Raw genomic sequence first — 14,621 nt, forward strand, 5'->3', positions numbered from 1 at the left:
CGCCTGGTTTTAGTAACTGCTCCCTTACCTTTGTCCCTTCAGACCTAGAGTTAGTAACAGGATCCCACTGTTGCTGGTTACTACTGTTTATTTAATGCTAACTGTGTGCCAGACATGGTGCTAAGTGCCTGAATATATTATCTCATTTAGTCTTCACAATCCAGTAAATTAGATGGCTTTAGTCCTATTGTAGAGATGATAAAAGTAAGTTTTGGAGAGGATGAAGAGTGACAGTGATGGAGCTGGAAATCAAATCAAATATAGGTGTGCTTATGCTAGAGTCCAAGCACTCAAATGCTATCATACCAATTGTTATCCCCTCTTAAAGAGTCAAAGTTCCATGTGGCTTTGCTTCTATGGTGCCCCAGTCACTGTGGCAACAGGTCGGTGTGGTGTTCGCTCACATACAGAGCCTGGGGAAGGTTAGATCCCTTCTCCACAGGTGTGATGGTCAGCCAGGGCTAAGGGCAGTGACCTTCCTCATTGACCTTCCTCAAGGCCAGAGCCTGGTGAAGTCCATGGTATTCTTCCAAGCCATTTAATAACAAAGAACAGAATGCCAACAGTTCCTCAAGTATTCTCTCAATGAAGCTGGGTGAGAGGCTTGACTTACTCAAGATAGAAATTACTAGTGGGGTGAGAAGAAATGAATCTCTCAGAACAGAAGGGGAGAAAGATAGCTCTGTCAAAAAAAAAAAAAGAAATTTGATTTGGTAACTCTGGTCAAGTCTGCTCTTTTTCGTTTCCTGTCTTAATCTTTTTGCCACTTTAATGGTGGCAGCTCAACAGATGGAGTAGGCTGAGGCTCTAACAAATTAAATAAACTATGTCTGTGCTGAGATTCAAATGGGGAAAAAAGTCCACGCTCAACATAAACCTATTCTATAAGAAGAAAAGCCCTTACATATGTTTATAACTGTGGATTATGCTTAAGTGACAACCGCTCACGAGACACATTCTCTTCTAGAAACAGAGCCTACAAGTGGTGGTTGACATCGTATGTGAACAACTGTGAGACGGCTCATTAAGCTCTATGGAGGTTTTAGCTCTGCGAGGGAGCATGGATTGCTCAGGCTCCTCGTGGGTAACTGACAAACCTCACTGAGGACTTTAAGTGAGATTTCCATTATGCTTCTTCTGCCTCCCCTCAAAATTTGAGTCGCTGGATTTTGAATTTGCCTTTTTAACCTGCCCCTTCCAGGCGCCAGGCGGGAAAAGAAAACACCAGGCCTCCTCGGTCAGGCAAGCGGGCCCTTTAAGGAAGACGAGACCTGCGCTGATAGGCTGAGGCTCGGAATCCCTGCCATGGCTAGCCAATCCCAAAGCTCTGCGGGGCGAGACCCGGTCCGTGCGGCGGTCTCGGACGCCGGCCTGGAGGCCTCTGCTTTGATCAGTGTCCCCGCACTTCCACTGCGCACTGCCCAGTGAGTGAGCGCCGGCCGTGCGTGCCAGGCCGGCCTCAGGCTGCTGGGGAGGGCGGGTCCGCGGGGCTGCGTCTGCGTCTGCCGGCGCCGAGCTCAGGGCCTTGGGCTTGCCGGGCCGCGCTGGGTGCCCTCTCCTTGTGAGTGCCCTTGGCTTTCCCGCTCCTAGTATCGCCAACCTCGTTTCGGAGGAACCGCTTCTAGTGCTAAAGACTCCAGACCTCTCCCATACCATTGTAATTAAGTTGGGGGAAGTAGGCAGAGCCTTATCAACGGAAATCAGCATACCACTGCAGGAATTCCCAAGTTACTGTGATTGGGTCCAGGATGAGCGGGTGGAGTTATAAATTACAGAAAACCTACCTGAAGCTGTGAGTTCTCGGCTGGAATTTGCAGGGGAAATGGGCTAGTTGGAATGGAACCCAAAGACTTATTGAAAATGATTGTAATTATGCAACCAGTCAGAAATGTAGGTAGTTAATGTGTCATTCGATCAGGAAATGAGTCAGCGCAGAAACTTGGATGACAGAGGTTATGGGTCATGGAATTATCCTTTTCTTTTCTTTTTAAAGTAAAATCAAATCCTGGCTCCTAGATGCAACCTGAGAAGGGCTGCCTGGAACTTGCGGTCCCAACACTTCTTCCTCAGAAATACCCATGCCTGTTGTAATCTGTAGCACAGTTGAGGCAGGGTTGGAGCATTAAAGAGTCCTTTCTAAGGTCTCAGGAGTAACTGAAGGAAAAACGAAGGCAGAAAGGACCCAAATCAGCATTCTTAGCCCTCTGACACACGCTGGTATCAAAGTTTTAAGTAGCAAGGCGTTTGTCATCAATGACAAAGTGTTAGCATTTTTGAAAGACTCACCTTATACAATTTGGTGAATTCAAAGTTACTCCTATTGCAAGGTCACTTCTGTTTATTTTCTGATATATATTTTGTGAGTGGGAGAGTGAAAGCTGAGAGTATTGTGGATACCCTAAGGAACCTCCCAGACTTTGGAAAATGGCTTTCTTAGGGTGGGAAAAGAAGGAGAAGAAGGTTGAAAATACCGAATTCCAGGGCACAGTTCACAAGGTGTGGTGCACTCACTTTCAGGTGTGATCTCCTTTGGGAACCAAGGGAAAGCTCTTCTTCCTGCTTGGCTTCTACCTTTAACCCGTGGGAGTATCCCCTGATACATCGAAACTACAATCCAGACCCAAGAGAGCAAGGACAAGAAAAAGGTAAGCCTAAGTCCTAACTTTCCACATGGTTTCTCTTCCCTGGATCACTGACACGAGGATTGTCACTCCGCTTCAGGGGAGAGTCCACCCCCTTATAAATAGGAGCACTCTAAGGGACATAACTCTGACATACAGGATGTGTGTGTGTGTGTGTGTGTGTGTGTGTGTGTGTCTGTGTGTAAATGGGATTAGAGGACAGCTGTTTTCTTTATAAATGTTTGCTGCATATGTAAAAATTCAATGATCTACTCCTACACGCAAAAGAAAAATAAGGAATGGCAACTGCCTGAGCTACACTTTCTCTGGTGTCACTCATGCTTTCTGCACATTTGTGGGAAAGAGACACCTTGGTGACTGCCAAAATGGATAATATATTGCTTCTGCCTTCAGGCAAGTTCTGCTCTGCTGTTGGAGACAATGGACTTGGGGCTGTCAAATCTGGAGACAGCAGAGAACTTCTGCTAGATCTGCCCACCCTTACTGGGTGACTCTGCCTCTGGTCACTCACAGGATGGAGGAGGGCAGCGGCTGAGGGGTGGGGTGGGTAGGGAAATCTCATGACCTCCCAGGCCTGTTCAGGACTCTGCCTCTCCTCCTCTGGCTCAGCCTCCTGTGCCTAGCATTGAAGCTGACTCTGGCTCAGAGACCCCTATAAATCCAGGGTGCATCTCTGGCCAAAATACAGGGAAGCCAGTGAAGTCTGGCTTGTAGTATACACTCACTTGGAGCCCCATTAGCAGGGATAACCCATTGCGTCTGGCATGAAATATCCTCCCTCTCCCATCATCTTCTCACCAGTTAGCTAGATCCCAAGATTTTCTGCTGAGGCTATGGAAAATAGGAACTCTGTCTGAGCTTCCCACAGAATATTGTGAATTCTGGGCAGAAAGCATTAGGAATGGCCACTCTGACCTGATGTTCACAAAGTGCTCAACAGCCTACCAAAGAGAATCAGCAACATCGCTGAAGCAGGTATAGTAGTCATAACTTCCCTGAGTTCTGCAGTCTTCTGAAGGTAGAATCAACAGCTAACTGAGGTCTTCTGTACCTACCCAATTGACTTAAGAACAAAAATTGGAGTTCTGGACCATCTAGAATTGCCAGCCCACTTAAGAACTTCTTAAGTAAGATAAATAAGATAGATGATAACCATGTATTCATTTAAAATTTGTGTTTCCCAGAACATTTAAGTATCCTTAGGTTTTCCCCCTTTTGAGAACTTCAGTAGTAGCTTAAGAAGAAAAAAGTGAGGCTAGAGGAGGATGGCCAAGGGATGTTAGCAGTGGGTGGATGGAAAGAGCAAGTGGGTAGGAGAGGGGTAGGGATTATAGGAAGAGTATTGATATAGTAACCTTGAGATACCTAAAACGTCCTAAAATACAAATGCAAGGAGCACAGAGAAATCGGTGTTCAAGTTGTACAGTGCATCTTCTGAATCACTCCTCCTCAAAAGCAAAGGTTCTGTCATCCAGCTGTACAGAAGGTAAGAGGGTGGATGGTATTCACCCTGCCCCTCCTAAAAATGAGAGCGTTTTTTTTTTGTTTGTTTGTTTTTAAGTGCTCAGTTCTTCAAGATATACAGTGGGAAGAAAAATCAGGAAACATGAAGCTATAGAGCAGGAAAAGATTTTGGAAATCATCCAGTTCAATCAGCTGTTCTTATGTAAGTAAATGATGGCCAGACTGGTTAAGTTTGTCCAAGATCAGACAGCTAGTTAGGAGCAAAGACTAGTGTCCATACTGTGTTCCCAGGTCAGAAAATTTTCTTTTTTTACTTTGTCTTAAGCTCATGGTAGCCTGAAAACAGAGCATATGAGGATGCATGTAGAATATATTGTTTTAAACTTTGCTTTTTTACATTTTAGGTCAAGATGGGGTTTATATTTTCAAAATCTATGAATGAGAACATGAAAAGCCAGCAGGAGTTCATGCTTATGAATGCCCGACTTCAGGTACATTTTTATTTTTTTAATTTAAAAAAAAATTTTATTTATTTTTGGCAGCATTGGGCCTTCGTTGCTGCACGTGGGCTTTCTCTAGTTGCAGAGAGCGGAGGCTAGTCTTCACTGCAGAGCATGGGCTCTAGGAACATGGGCTTCAGTAGCTGTGGCATGTGGGCTCAGTAGTTGTGGTTCACAGGCTCTAGAGTGCAGGCTCAGTAGCTGTGGCACATGGGTGTAGTTGCTCCGTGGCATGTGGGATATTCCCAGACCAGGGCTTGTACCTGAGTTCCCTGCATTGGCAGGGGGTTTCTTAACCACTGAGGGAAGTCCTTCAGATACATTTTTAGATAATTAAGCTTTTATGTTGTTACGGTGGTTAAAGTTTCTGTCACATGTGCTCCAGCACTATGTTCTTCTTAACCTCCCAAAAGGTAAAATGCCCTCGGTGCTCTACCCTCAAAGCCAAGATGAAGTAGACTACTAATTATCTGGTGAATGGGCTTGTTTAAATCTCTAATCTAGATATCTAATGTAAAAATTTCCATACTGCAGGAAGAGATAACTGCTTAGAGTGTATGGTAGAATAATGCCCCTCCCTACCCTGCCAAAAAGACATCTGCATCCTAATCCCTGTGAATATGTTACCTTACATGGCAAAAGGGATTTTACAATGTGATTAAGCTGAGGAGTTTGAATTGGGGGAGACCCTGGATTATCCTGGTTTATCTGGATGGGCCCAGTGTAATCATAAGGGTCCTTATAAGGGAAAGAGGGAGGCAAGAGGGTCAGAGTCAGAGAGAGAGAGAGATTTGAAGATGCTATGCTGATTGATGACTTTGAAGATGGAATAAAAGGGCCATGAGCCAAAAGATTCAGGCAACCTCTAGAAACTGGAAAAGGGAAGGATACAGATTCTCCCCTAGAGCCTCCAGAGGGAATGCAGTCCCTCCAGTCCATTCTGGACTTCTGTCCTTCAGAACTGTAAGGTAATCAATTTGTGTTGTTTTAAGCCACTAAGTTTGATAACTTGCTATAGCAGCAATAGGAAATTTTAATACAGTGTGAACATTCGACATTGGATTTATACAATGGCTGGATAAAAAGATCAAAGCAAAGTAGAAGATTGTCTAAATGCCTAATATAGGTTATCAAAAGGTATTTTAAAATGTTGTACATCAATCAAGTATTAAAAGTTTGACTGAAATTATTTTCCTAAGACGTCTAACGAAGATCTCTAGGCCTCTGTGGTTCATTATGGCCCTGGGAATAGACGGTCCTATTGTGAGACATATAGTGAGTGGTTAAAAGTGAGGACAGGCAGCCTGGGTTTGAATCCTAGTTCCACCTCCTGACTAACTGTGTGGCTTCTGCTTCAGTCTCCTAACCTATAAACTGGAGGTTATAGTATCCCCCTCAGAGGGTTGCTATGAGGAGTAAAGATGACGGTATATAGAGAATGTGTAGAACAACGCGTCAGGTCTTTCGAACAATGTCTCTCACTCTATAAGCATTAGTTGTTGCTGTTATTATTGCTTCTAAAGAGTGATAAGACTGTCTTGTGCAGGATAAAGATCTCTTTGGGGGGAATGGAACTGTTGAAAGAATAGGCAATTGAATTGTTTAACAGAAGAAAGTGACCTAGAGGAGACCAAACATTAGGTTTATGAACCAGCAAAGTATGTCACATACTCAGAGAGTCCTTGTCCAAGACCCCTGGAAACTACAGGGCTTTTACTTTTATGTCAGAAGTCAGGGTCTGTGAAGGGTTTGGAATTTTACCCTACTTGCAAGCTAAGAGATTAGCTTATTACTATCCCATGGATGCTGGCAGAACACAGGAGACACCTACAGCAGACGGAGGAGTTTATTACTCACAGCACAGCAAGAGCATAAGCATGAGGTTCGTGTCAATTCCCCATGCCTCTCAAGTCTCACAGAGGTGACAAAGATGGGTTCACATGGGTGCTGTACACTCAGTGGGTTGTGGCACCCTTGAACTTTGGGAATCTGCTGCTTTTCTAGTTAATGAGGAGCTGGTGGAGTTGAGGTGGGGAGAACTTTAACCCCTTCCTGAAGGTTGTTCCCTGCAAACATAACCTCAAGAAATGGCCTGAATAAGCAGCAGTGTGGGCCTTGCATTCTTGGCTTACCCAGAATGTGGGGGTACCTTCAGGGACCGTGGCAGACTGCCCCCTCAGTGCAGTTGACCAGAGCTTTGAGAACAGCCTTGACTTCTGCCCACTGATCCAAGCGACCATTATAGCTGGTGCTGAGGGTCAAACTGGCCGGAACACTATCAGCACCATTAGTTTTCAGCTTAGCTGAACCAAAGGTGAACCAGGCCCAGGCATTTAGGACAGTCTCTGTGAACCCAAGGGCCTTTTGAGCCAGTAGCTTTGCTTCAGGTGGCAGAGTCAGGGATAAAGTTTTCACCAAAGGGTAGCTACTACTCCTTTATGCAAAACTGAGATGACATCAGGGCCAGGCTAGGCACATCCTCAAATACATTATTTTCATTTGACCAGCAAATGGGTGCTTTCCTTGTAGTTGTCATCTCCTAGTTGACCCACCCTTCAAAAATGGGGATGTCAGCCTGAGTCATAAATTCTCCAGGGATAAGGTGTTCATTTTTAACAGGAGCTCAGTAATAGGCCAATAACTGCCTCCCCATTTTGAAAGGGGTCTGTTATGGGTTTGTGTCCCATCCCCCCGCTCCAAATTCATATTGTTAAAGTCCAAACCCCCACTACCTCAGAATGTGACCTTATTTGGAGATAGAGTCTCTACAGAGGTAATCAAGTTAAAATGAGGTCATTAGGATGGGCTCTAATCCAATACGACTTGTGTCCTTATAAAATTTGGACACAGAGACGTGCATACAGGGAGAAGGCCGTGTGAATATGAAGACACCATCTACAAACCAGGAAGAGAGTCCTGAAACAGAGCCTTCCTTCACAGCCCTCACAAACAACCAACCCTGCTGACACCCTAACTTCGGACTTCCAGCCTCCAAAACTGAGACAATATATTTCTGTTGCTTAAGCCACCCAGTTTGTGGTACTTTGTTATGGCAGCCCCAGAAAACTAATACAGGATGTATCTGGTGCCTGTGTCCAGCGTGTGGCGCTGCTGTACTGGGCAATGGCCTCTGGAGATGGCTGTGATTTTCTCTTTTTCGCCTGGGATTCTATATTGTTTCTATTGGACCACTTGGAAGGGGTCAGAGAACCCCTGAATGGGAGAATGTCCTCTCATCACTATGAATGTTTACAATAAAAGCAAGCAACACAGAATACATTATATATTTATATTCAGGGGACACAACTGCAGTACGTTGAATCAGCTGAATGTTCTTTAACTTCCCTTTCTCACTGCAAACTGCTCAAACCCTATCAGTTGAATTTTGCTCTGTGGGAACACAGATCAAAGATATTAACATAGGTACTTCAGGGGTTATCATGATAGTTTCAGGAGATTAGGCTGTTTCCCAGCTGGGGGAGATAGAGAATACAAATGTGTGTTTGCCCTTTGGTTTCTCATCCCAGAATTGGTATTACTTCCTCCACTGGGCTCCCCTGGCTTCTGGAGAGCACTGGGGCTCAGGGGCATCATTGTTTTAGCCAACACTGGTGCCACTGCTCTGCCCTGTATCCTCAGCACTTTGGGCCACCCTGGCACTTAGCACATCCTCCCTGCACTGGACCAAGTAGACATGGGTGCCCACATCCAACAAAGCTATAAACATTGAGTTCCTCCTCTCCCCTCCCTGAAATTCCCTGGCACACTCAGCCTTCTTCCCTAAAGCAGCTCAAGTTGGAGGAGTGGAGGAGGGAAAGAGCAGCTCGGTGCCAGTCAGCAAGGGTTTGAATTTACTCTGTTTCAAAGGGCCTCCCGTCGCTGGACTCAACAAACAAATTTCTAACGTATTTAGCCTATGCAAAGTTCTATATCTTCATTGCTAACACCATTATTTCAGCTTTGGGTAACCCTTGACCCATCAGCCATAGCCACATTGCATGACTTTTGGCTGGGGTGTGGGGCTTGCTGTCCCATTGATGTCATGAAAACATCCTTTCCTTCTCCCACTCCAGAGGAGAATGTGCCACAACCAAAGCACCATCTGGGAGTCTTGTTTGGACCCTATTGTTTCTCAGCCTCATTTAACACATAAGATAGTGAGAGATCTTCACTCTACCCTCTTACTTTCACCACCACCTATGCAAGAGCATTTACTTCCAGATCTCAGGGAGCCTTCTGATATCCTCTAACCTGACCAACAAGGGCCCTCTTCCAGAACGCCATCTCTATCAGCATCTTATCCTTGTCACCCAAACTGGCAGGCCGCATGAAGGGTCTGGGATTTTACCCTACTTGCAAATTAACAAGTTAGCCTGTTACTGTTTCACAGATGCTGGCAGAAGATTTTGTTACTCACAGCACAACAGGGAGCATAAGCATGGTGTTGCTGCCAGTTTTCTATGCACTCCAAGTCCCGTGGAGGTGATGGAGGTGGGCCTAGTTGTATGCTTAGGTGGATGCCTGGGTTTGTGACATGGGTGAGGAACAGTGAGCTTATAGAATCTATCACCTTTGTCATGAATGGTGAGCAAGGCTGCTCTTTGACTGGGAAGAGATGTTACTTCATCCCTCAAAGTTGCTTACTGCAAACACAACCCTGACAAATGGCCTGGGCAAAGAGTAGTCAGGGCCTGCATCCTTGGCCTACTCAGCAAGAATGCTTAGGCCCCATGGCAGATTGATTCTTCCAACACATGTGTTGGTTAAGATGATTAGTTTTTCCTTGTTGAGCAGGATATATTTTATTAATTATCTTTTAATTTCAAGGAAGGATGACAAAAAGAATATAGATCAATACAGTTGAAGCAGCCTTCCAACCCTAAAGCTGCTTGAGTTCTCATCCTAACTGGGGCAGCCAAGGGAGAAACATACTCATCTGTAGCAGTTTTGGAAGATTGGGTTGGTCCTTGAATGTTCCTCATTTAAAGAAACTAAACATCTAGCATCATTTTAAGGCTTAGGGCTATTCTCCTTTATATATATAAGAAATATCATGAAATATCTTATATATACAAGAGAATATATTTATAAATTATGAAGCATAATAAAATGAACACCAATGAACCCATCACTAAATTGAAGAATTATATTATCACAATACCCCTGAAGCTACATATGGGTTCCTCCCTATCTGCTGAATGAACCCAAACAGCTAAAGTTGGGCTGGAATGTCCCAGAGTTCCTAGAACTAAGCAGGACTCTGAAAATGGAAGGAATGGGCCACTGGGGTGGGAGATGACATGTCAGTTCTTCAAAGGGGAGGTTTAAAAAACCCCCGTTGAAACACCAGGCCTACTAATATCTCTAGCCTGTGATGTCTTTTGGCTTTTTTCCTATTTGATGGCACTTCAATTAAAAAGGATAAATAGAAGAAATAAAGCAAAACATTTATTAAAAAGAAGCCTAATAACTATAATCCTTTTCCCAGTGTTTTTTTTTAAGCTCTACTTCTTTTTTTTGGTAAAAAAAGATAAATCATAACTTGATAATTCCATATTATTGGTGCTTATCTTGCAGAATAAAGGACCAGAATTAGAGATTCAGCTACATCTTATACCAGGTTCCCGCCTCTGGCTGTATATTCGATTCAGAGGGGCTTTTGAATGTACAGGTCCCACCCCAGACCAATCAGATCTCTTCATGGCCAGACACGTAGTTGCTTTAAGCTCTCCAGGGGACTATAATGCACAGCCTGGGTTGAGAACCTTTGCCCTTTCCTTTTGCTACATAATTGTAATTGGTGATTGGCAGTGATTTAATATAGCACACATTGGAGATAAACCCAAATAAGTTTTCAATTTAGGTAAGTTAATCATGAAATTAAATCAATCACTGGAGTCTGGTTAATAAAAATTTATAAAAGGCTTCAAATCAAAATGGTTTCTTTTTTATTAACAAGTTGGTTCCAGATGAGCTAGAGGGGATTCATACTACTCAGTATAATAATGTTTTCAGATCATCAGCAAAAGTCAGTTTCTCACTGCTCTGTCTAGCCTCTGTTACTGAGGATGGTGGATGGATGGCTGTATTCATTAAGCCAAGTATCAATCAGGTAAAAATGAATACTTCCTTAAAAATGCCACTAGATGGCACACCTAAACCAATTTTATATGACCTAAGTGGCCAGAAAAGCATTTTGATGTTATAAAATAGGATAGAAACTGGAAGTATAAAGCAGAAAAAATGAGGGAAGATTCCATGGGTTTTTGCTGTGCTGTAGTGCTTTGTAGGAAAAGCAGTCATGGTCCATGTATAAGATTAGTAGGGCAGTTTATTCATTGTTCACTATGAGCAGGCAACAAACTAAAGACTTAAAAAAATACATGAGGGACTTCCCTAGTGGTGCAGTGGTTGAGAATCAGCCTGCCAATGCAGGGGACACGGGTTCAAGCCCTGGTCTGGGAAGATCCCACATGCCACGGAGCAACTAAGCCCATGCGCCACAACTACTGAGCCTGTGTTCTGGAGCCCACAAGCCACAACTACTGAGCCTACATGCCACAACTGCTGAAGCCCGCACGCCTGGAGCCGGTGCTGTGCAACAAGAGAAGCCACCACAATGAGAGGCCCACACACCACAACGAAGAGCGCCCCCCGCTCGCCGCAATTAGAGAAACAGCAAGCCTTTGACCTGTAAGTCTATGTAGTGTTTGGTGTTAAGAAAATAGGGTATAGTTATAAACCAAAAATACAGTTATTTAATATATATGAAATAATGTGCTACATGCTAAGCAGGATTCAGACGTGTATAAGGTGCGGGCTCTATATTCAAGGAACTTCTCATCTTATTTGGTGGGAAGAAGGTGAGGTATGCTGCAAATAACCAGATGTTTGTGGTATGAATGTGACAGGTAGAATAATGACCCCCTAAAGATGTCCACACCCTAATCCCTGAAACCTGTGAATATATTACCTTATATGGCAAACAGACTTTGCAGATGTGACTGAGGGAACAGGCCTTGAGATGAGAAAATTATCCTTGATTATCAATGTGGACCCAATCTAAACGCACGAATTCTTAAAGTAGAGAGTTAAAGACAAAAGAGTCAGAGAGATGTGATGTTGCTGGCTTTGAAGATGGAGGAAGGCACCCCCAACCAAGGAATGCAGGTGGCCTCTAGAAGCTGGAAAATGCTAGGAAACAGATTTTCCCCTAGACTCTCCAGAAAGGAACACAGCCCTGCAGACATCTTGATTTTAGCCCATTCAGACCTATGTTGGACATCCAATGTCCAGAAGTACAAGATAATAATCTGTGTTGTTTTAAGCCACTAAGATGGTAGTAATTTTTCTGTACAGCTATATATGTTAGGGTTATTTTTACAACATAAAATATAGTGTAGACTCAATAAATGCTTTTCAAATATTTAAAAAGTAAAACAGCAAATAATAGCAAATAACTTATGAGAACTTGAAATTGCTTAAACCCCTATAACTCCCAACATCTATAATTCTTGTGCCCTCCCATCTGTTTTTTTGAGGTGAAAGCTGTACCAACATCTTAGAATAAAAAGGGCTTGATGTTCTGAGGAAAGCAAGAAAGTACAGTGTTTGCTTTGTATAGAGTCTTGTGGCGACAAGGAACCCAAAATGTAGAGTAGGTAGTGAAGAGGAGAGGAAAGCAGCCAACTCCATCTATAGCAAAAAGATGACCGAGTGGGAGTTGGCTCAAGAACTAGAAGTGTCAGCAGACTTAACTAGGAAGTGCCTTGGAAAAAAAGGCAGCATGATCAACACAAGTTCACCTACAGTGGGAGCTACAAGGAAGGCTACAACAGCTTAATTCTTGTGCCTGGATTCATAACTGTCTTCAACTTACCCCTCTGAAACTCATTTCTGCCCATGTCCCCATCCTGGTTACCTGCTCTTAGCCTCCCTCTTCTGAGATTCTTTTTTTTTTAATTGTGGTAAAATACACATAATATAAAATTCACGTTTTTAAAGTGTGCAATTCAGTGATATTTAGTACATTTACAGTGTTGTGCAACCATCACCACTATTTAATTCCATAGCACTTCCGTCACCCCAAAAGGAAACCCCATACCCATACCCATTAAGCAATCACTCCTCATCCCCCCTCCTCTCAGACCCTGGCAACCACTAATCTGCTTTCTGTCTGTATGGATTTGCCTGTTCTGGACATTTCATACAAATGGAATTATACAATATGTGGTCTTCTGTGTCTGGCTTATTTCAATTAGCATAATCTTTCCAAAGTCCATCTGTGTTGTAGAATGAATCAGTATTTCATTCCCATTCATAGGTAAATAACATTCCATTGTATTAATATACAACATTTTCTTTATCCATTCATCGGTTTAAGGACATTAAGATTGTTTCCACTTTGGGCTATTTCCCACTTTGGGAATAGTGCTGCTATGGGAATTCTTGTACAGGTTTTTGTTTGAACTCTTGCTTTTCAATTCTTTTTGAGTATATATACCTAGGAGTAGAATTGCTGGATCATATGATAATTTTATGTTTAATCTATTCAGGAACCACTAAATGTTTCCCACAGTGGCTTTACCATTTTACATTCCTACAACAATGTATGAGGGTTACCATTTCTCCAACATTCTCACCAATACATGTTATTTTCAGTTTTTGTTTGTTTGTTTTTAAATTCTAGCCATTCTAAGTGGGTTTACAGTGGTATCTTATTGTAGTTTTGATTTGAATTTCCATAATGACTAATAATAACATTAAACATTTTTCATGTGCTTTTTGGCCATTTGCATATCTTCTTTGGAGAAACATCTCTTCTAGTCCTTTGCTCATTTATAAATTGGGTTGTTTGTCTTTTCCTTGTTGAGTTGTAAGAGTTCCTTATATATTTTGGATACTAGATCCTTATCAGATATAAGATTTGCAAATATTTTCTCCCATTCTGTGAGTTGTCTTTTTACTCTCTTGACAGTGTCCTTTGATGCATGCGACTTTTTAATTTCTATGAAGTCAAATTTATTTTTTCTTTTGTTGCTTGTACTTTTGGTATCATATCTGAGAAGGTGTTGCCAAATCCAAGATCATTAAGATTGTACCTACGTTTTATTCTAAGAGTTTTATGGTTTCAGCTTTTATATTTAAGTTTTTGATCCACTTTGAGTTCATTTTTGTATATGAAGTGAAGTAAGGGTCCATTTTCATTTTTTTGAATGTGAATACCCAGTTATCTCAGTACGATGTTCATTCTTTATGAACATGAAGTTAGACATTGCACAGTAAAGATTAGGAATCACATAGTAAGTCTGTTACTGACGCAGATGAAGAAGCTGTTCACCTGGGTCCAGGCCCTCTGAAATGAGCATCTTGACTTGTTAGTGGCCTTCAAGTGCCTGAACTTCAAGATGGTAGTAACCTGCTAGTGTCTTTCTTTACCAAAGTTGGAACGAATGGAAATAAGTTAATTTAACGATATTATGAAGGATTGGGTCTAAATGCAAAGAATATACTTAATGAATTTCCTGACTTTTAAAGAGACTTCTAAAAATGTTAAGTCTGTTTAAGTGTGGGACAAGATATTAATATGTCTGGAATCACTTAGAAGAGTTAATAAAAACACTAAGATTTCCTGTATATTGTCTATGTTGAGAAATGGTAGGAAATGAAAGTAAAATAATTAATAAAAGTCATTGGTAATAGGTCAAACCCCCAAGTTGATCCTTTGCTGCCTAGTCCTTCCATGCTGACAAGTTGGTCCAGGACCCTTCCCACACTTAATTCTCCAAGGGGGACATTGGTTTTAAGTTTGTTCACAAACTTAAATGAGATCAATAAATCCAGTTATAGATGATCAGAAAGCTTTTCCTTTTAGTTTCCTCCCTCAGCTACAATTCTATTTTCATAAATATAATCAGAGTCAATTTTAATTTATTTCTAGTTCTTCATTGCTTGAGCAAGCAGGGGATGGAGGGTTACTTTACTTATTCATTAACTTGAGCGTTTACTGAATGCC

At 42.4% G+C, this 14,621-nt stretch overlaps 1 protein-coding gene across 11 annotated transcripts in view; it reads left to right on the forward strand.

The window, feature by feature from the left end:
* The window catches only part of PLGRKT (plasminogen receptor with a C-terminal lysine), a 61,748-nt gene that overhangs the window by 10,076 nt on the left and 37,051 nt on the right, over positions 1-14,621 (forward strand). For 3 of the 11 annotated variants that reach the window (XR_012332505.1, XM_073806144.1, XM_073806146.1), the window contains exons 2-6: positions 968-1,114; positions 1,202-1,424; positions 2,518-2,645; positions 4,204-4,308; positions 4,511-4,597. Coding sequence is in view for 10 of the 11 variants with exons in the window: in XM_073806144.1 (XP_073662245.1) it covers positions 1,306-1,424; positions 2,518-2,645; positions 4,204-4,308; positions 4,511-4,548 (390 nt within the window). In the remaining variant the exon portion in view is untranslated. The other 8 variants (XM_073806145.1, XM_019934802.3, XM_019934797.3 and 5 more) reach the window with 8 other exon arrangements.

Source organism: Tursiops truncatus, chromosome 6 (genome assembly GCF_011762595.2).
Source record: "Tursiops truncatus isolate mTurTru1 chromosome 6, mTurTru1.mat.Y, whole genome shotgun sequence".
In the NCBI taxonomy this organism is placed as follows: Eukaryota; Metazoa; Chordata; class Mammalia; order Artiodactyla; family Delphinidae; genus Tursiops; species Tursiops truncatus.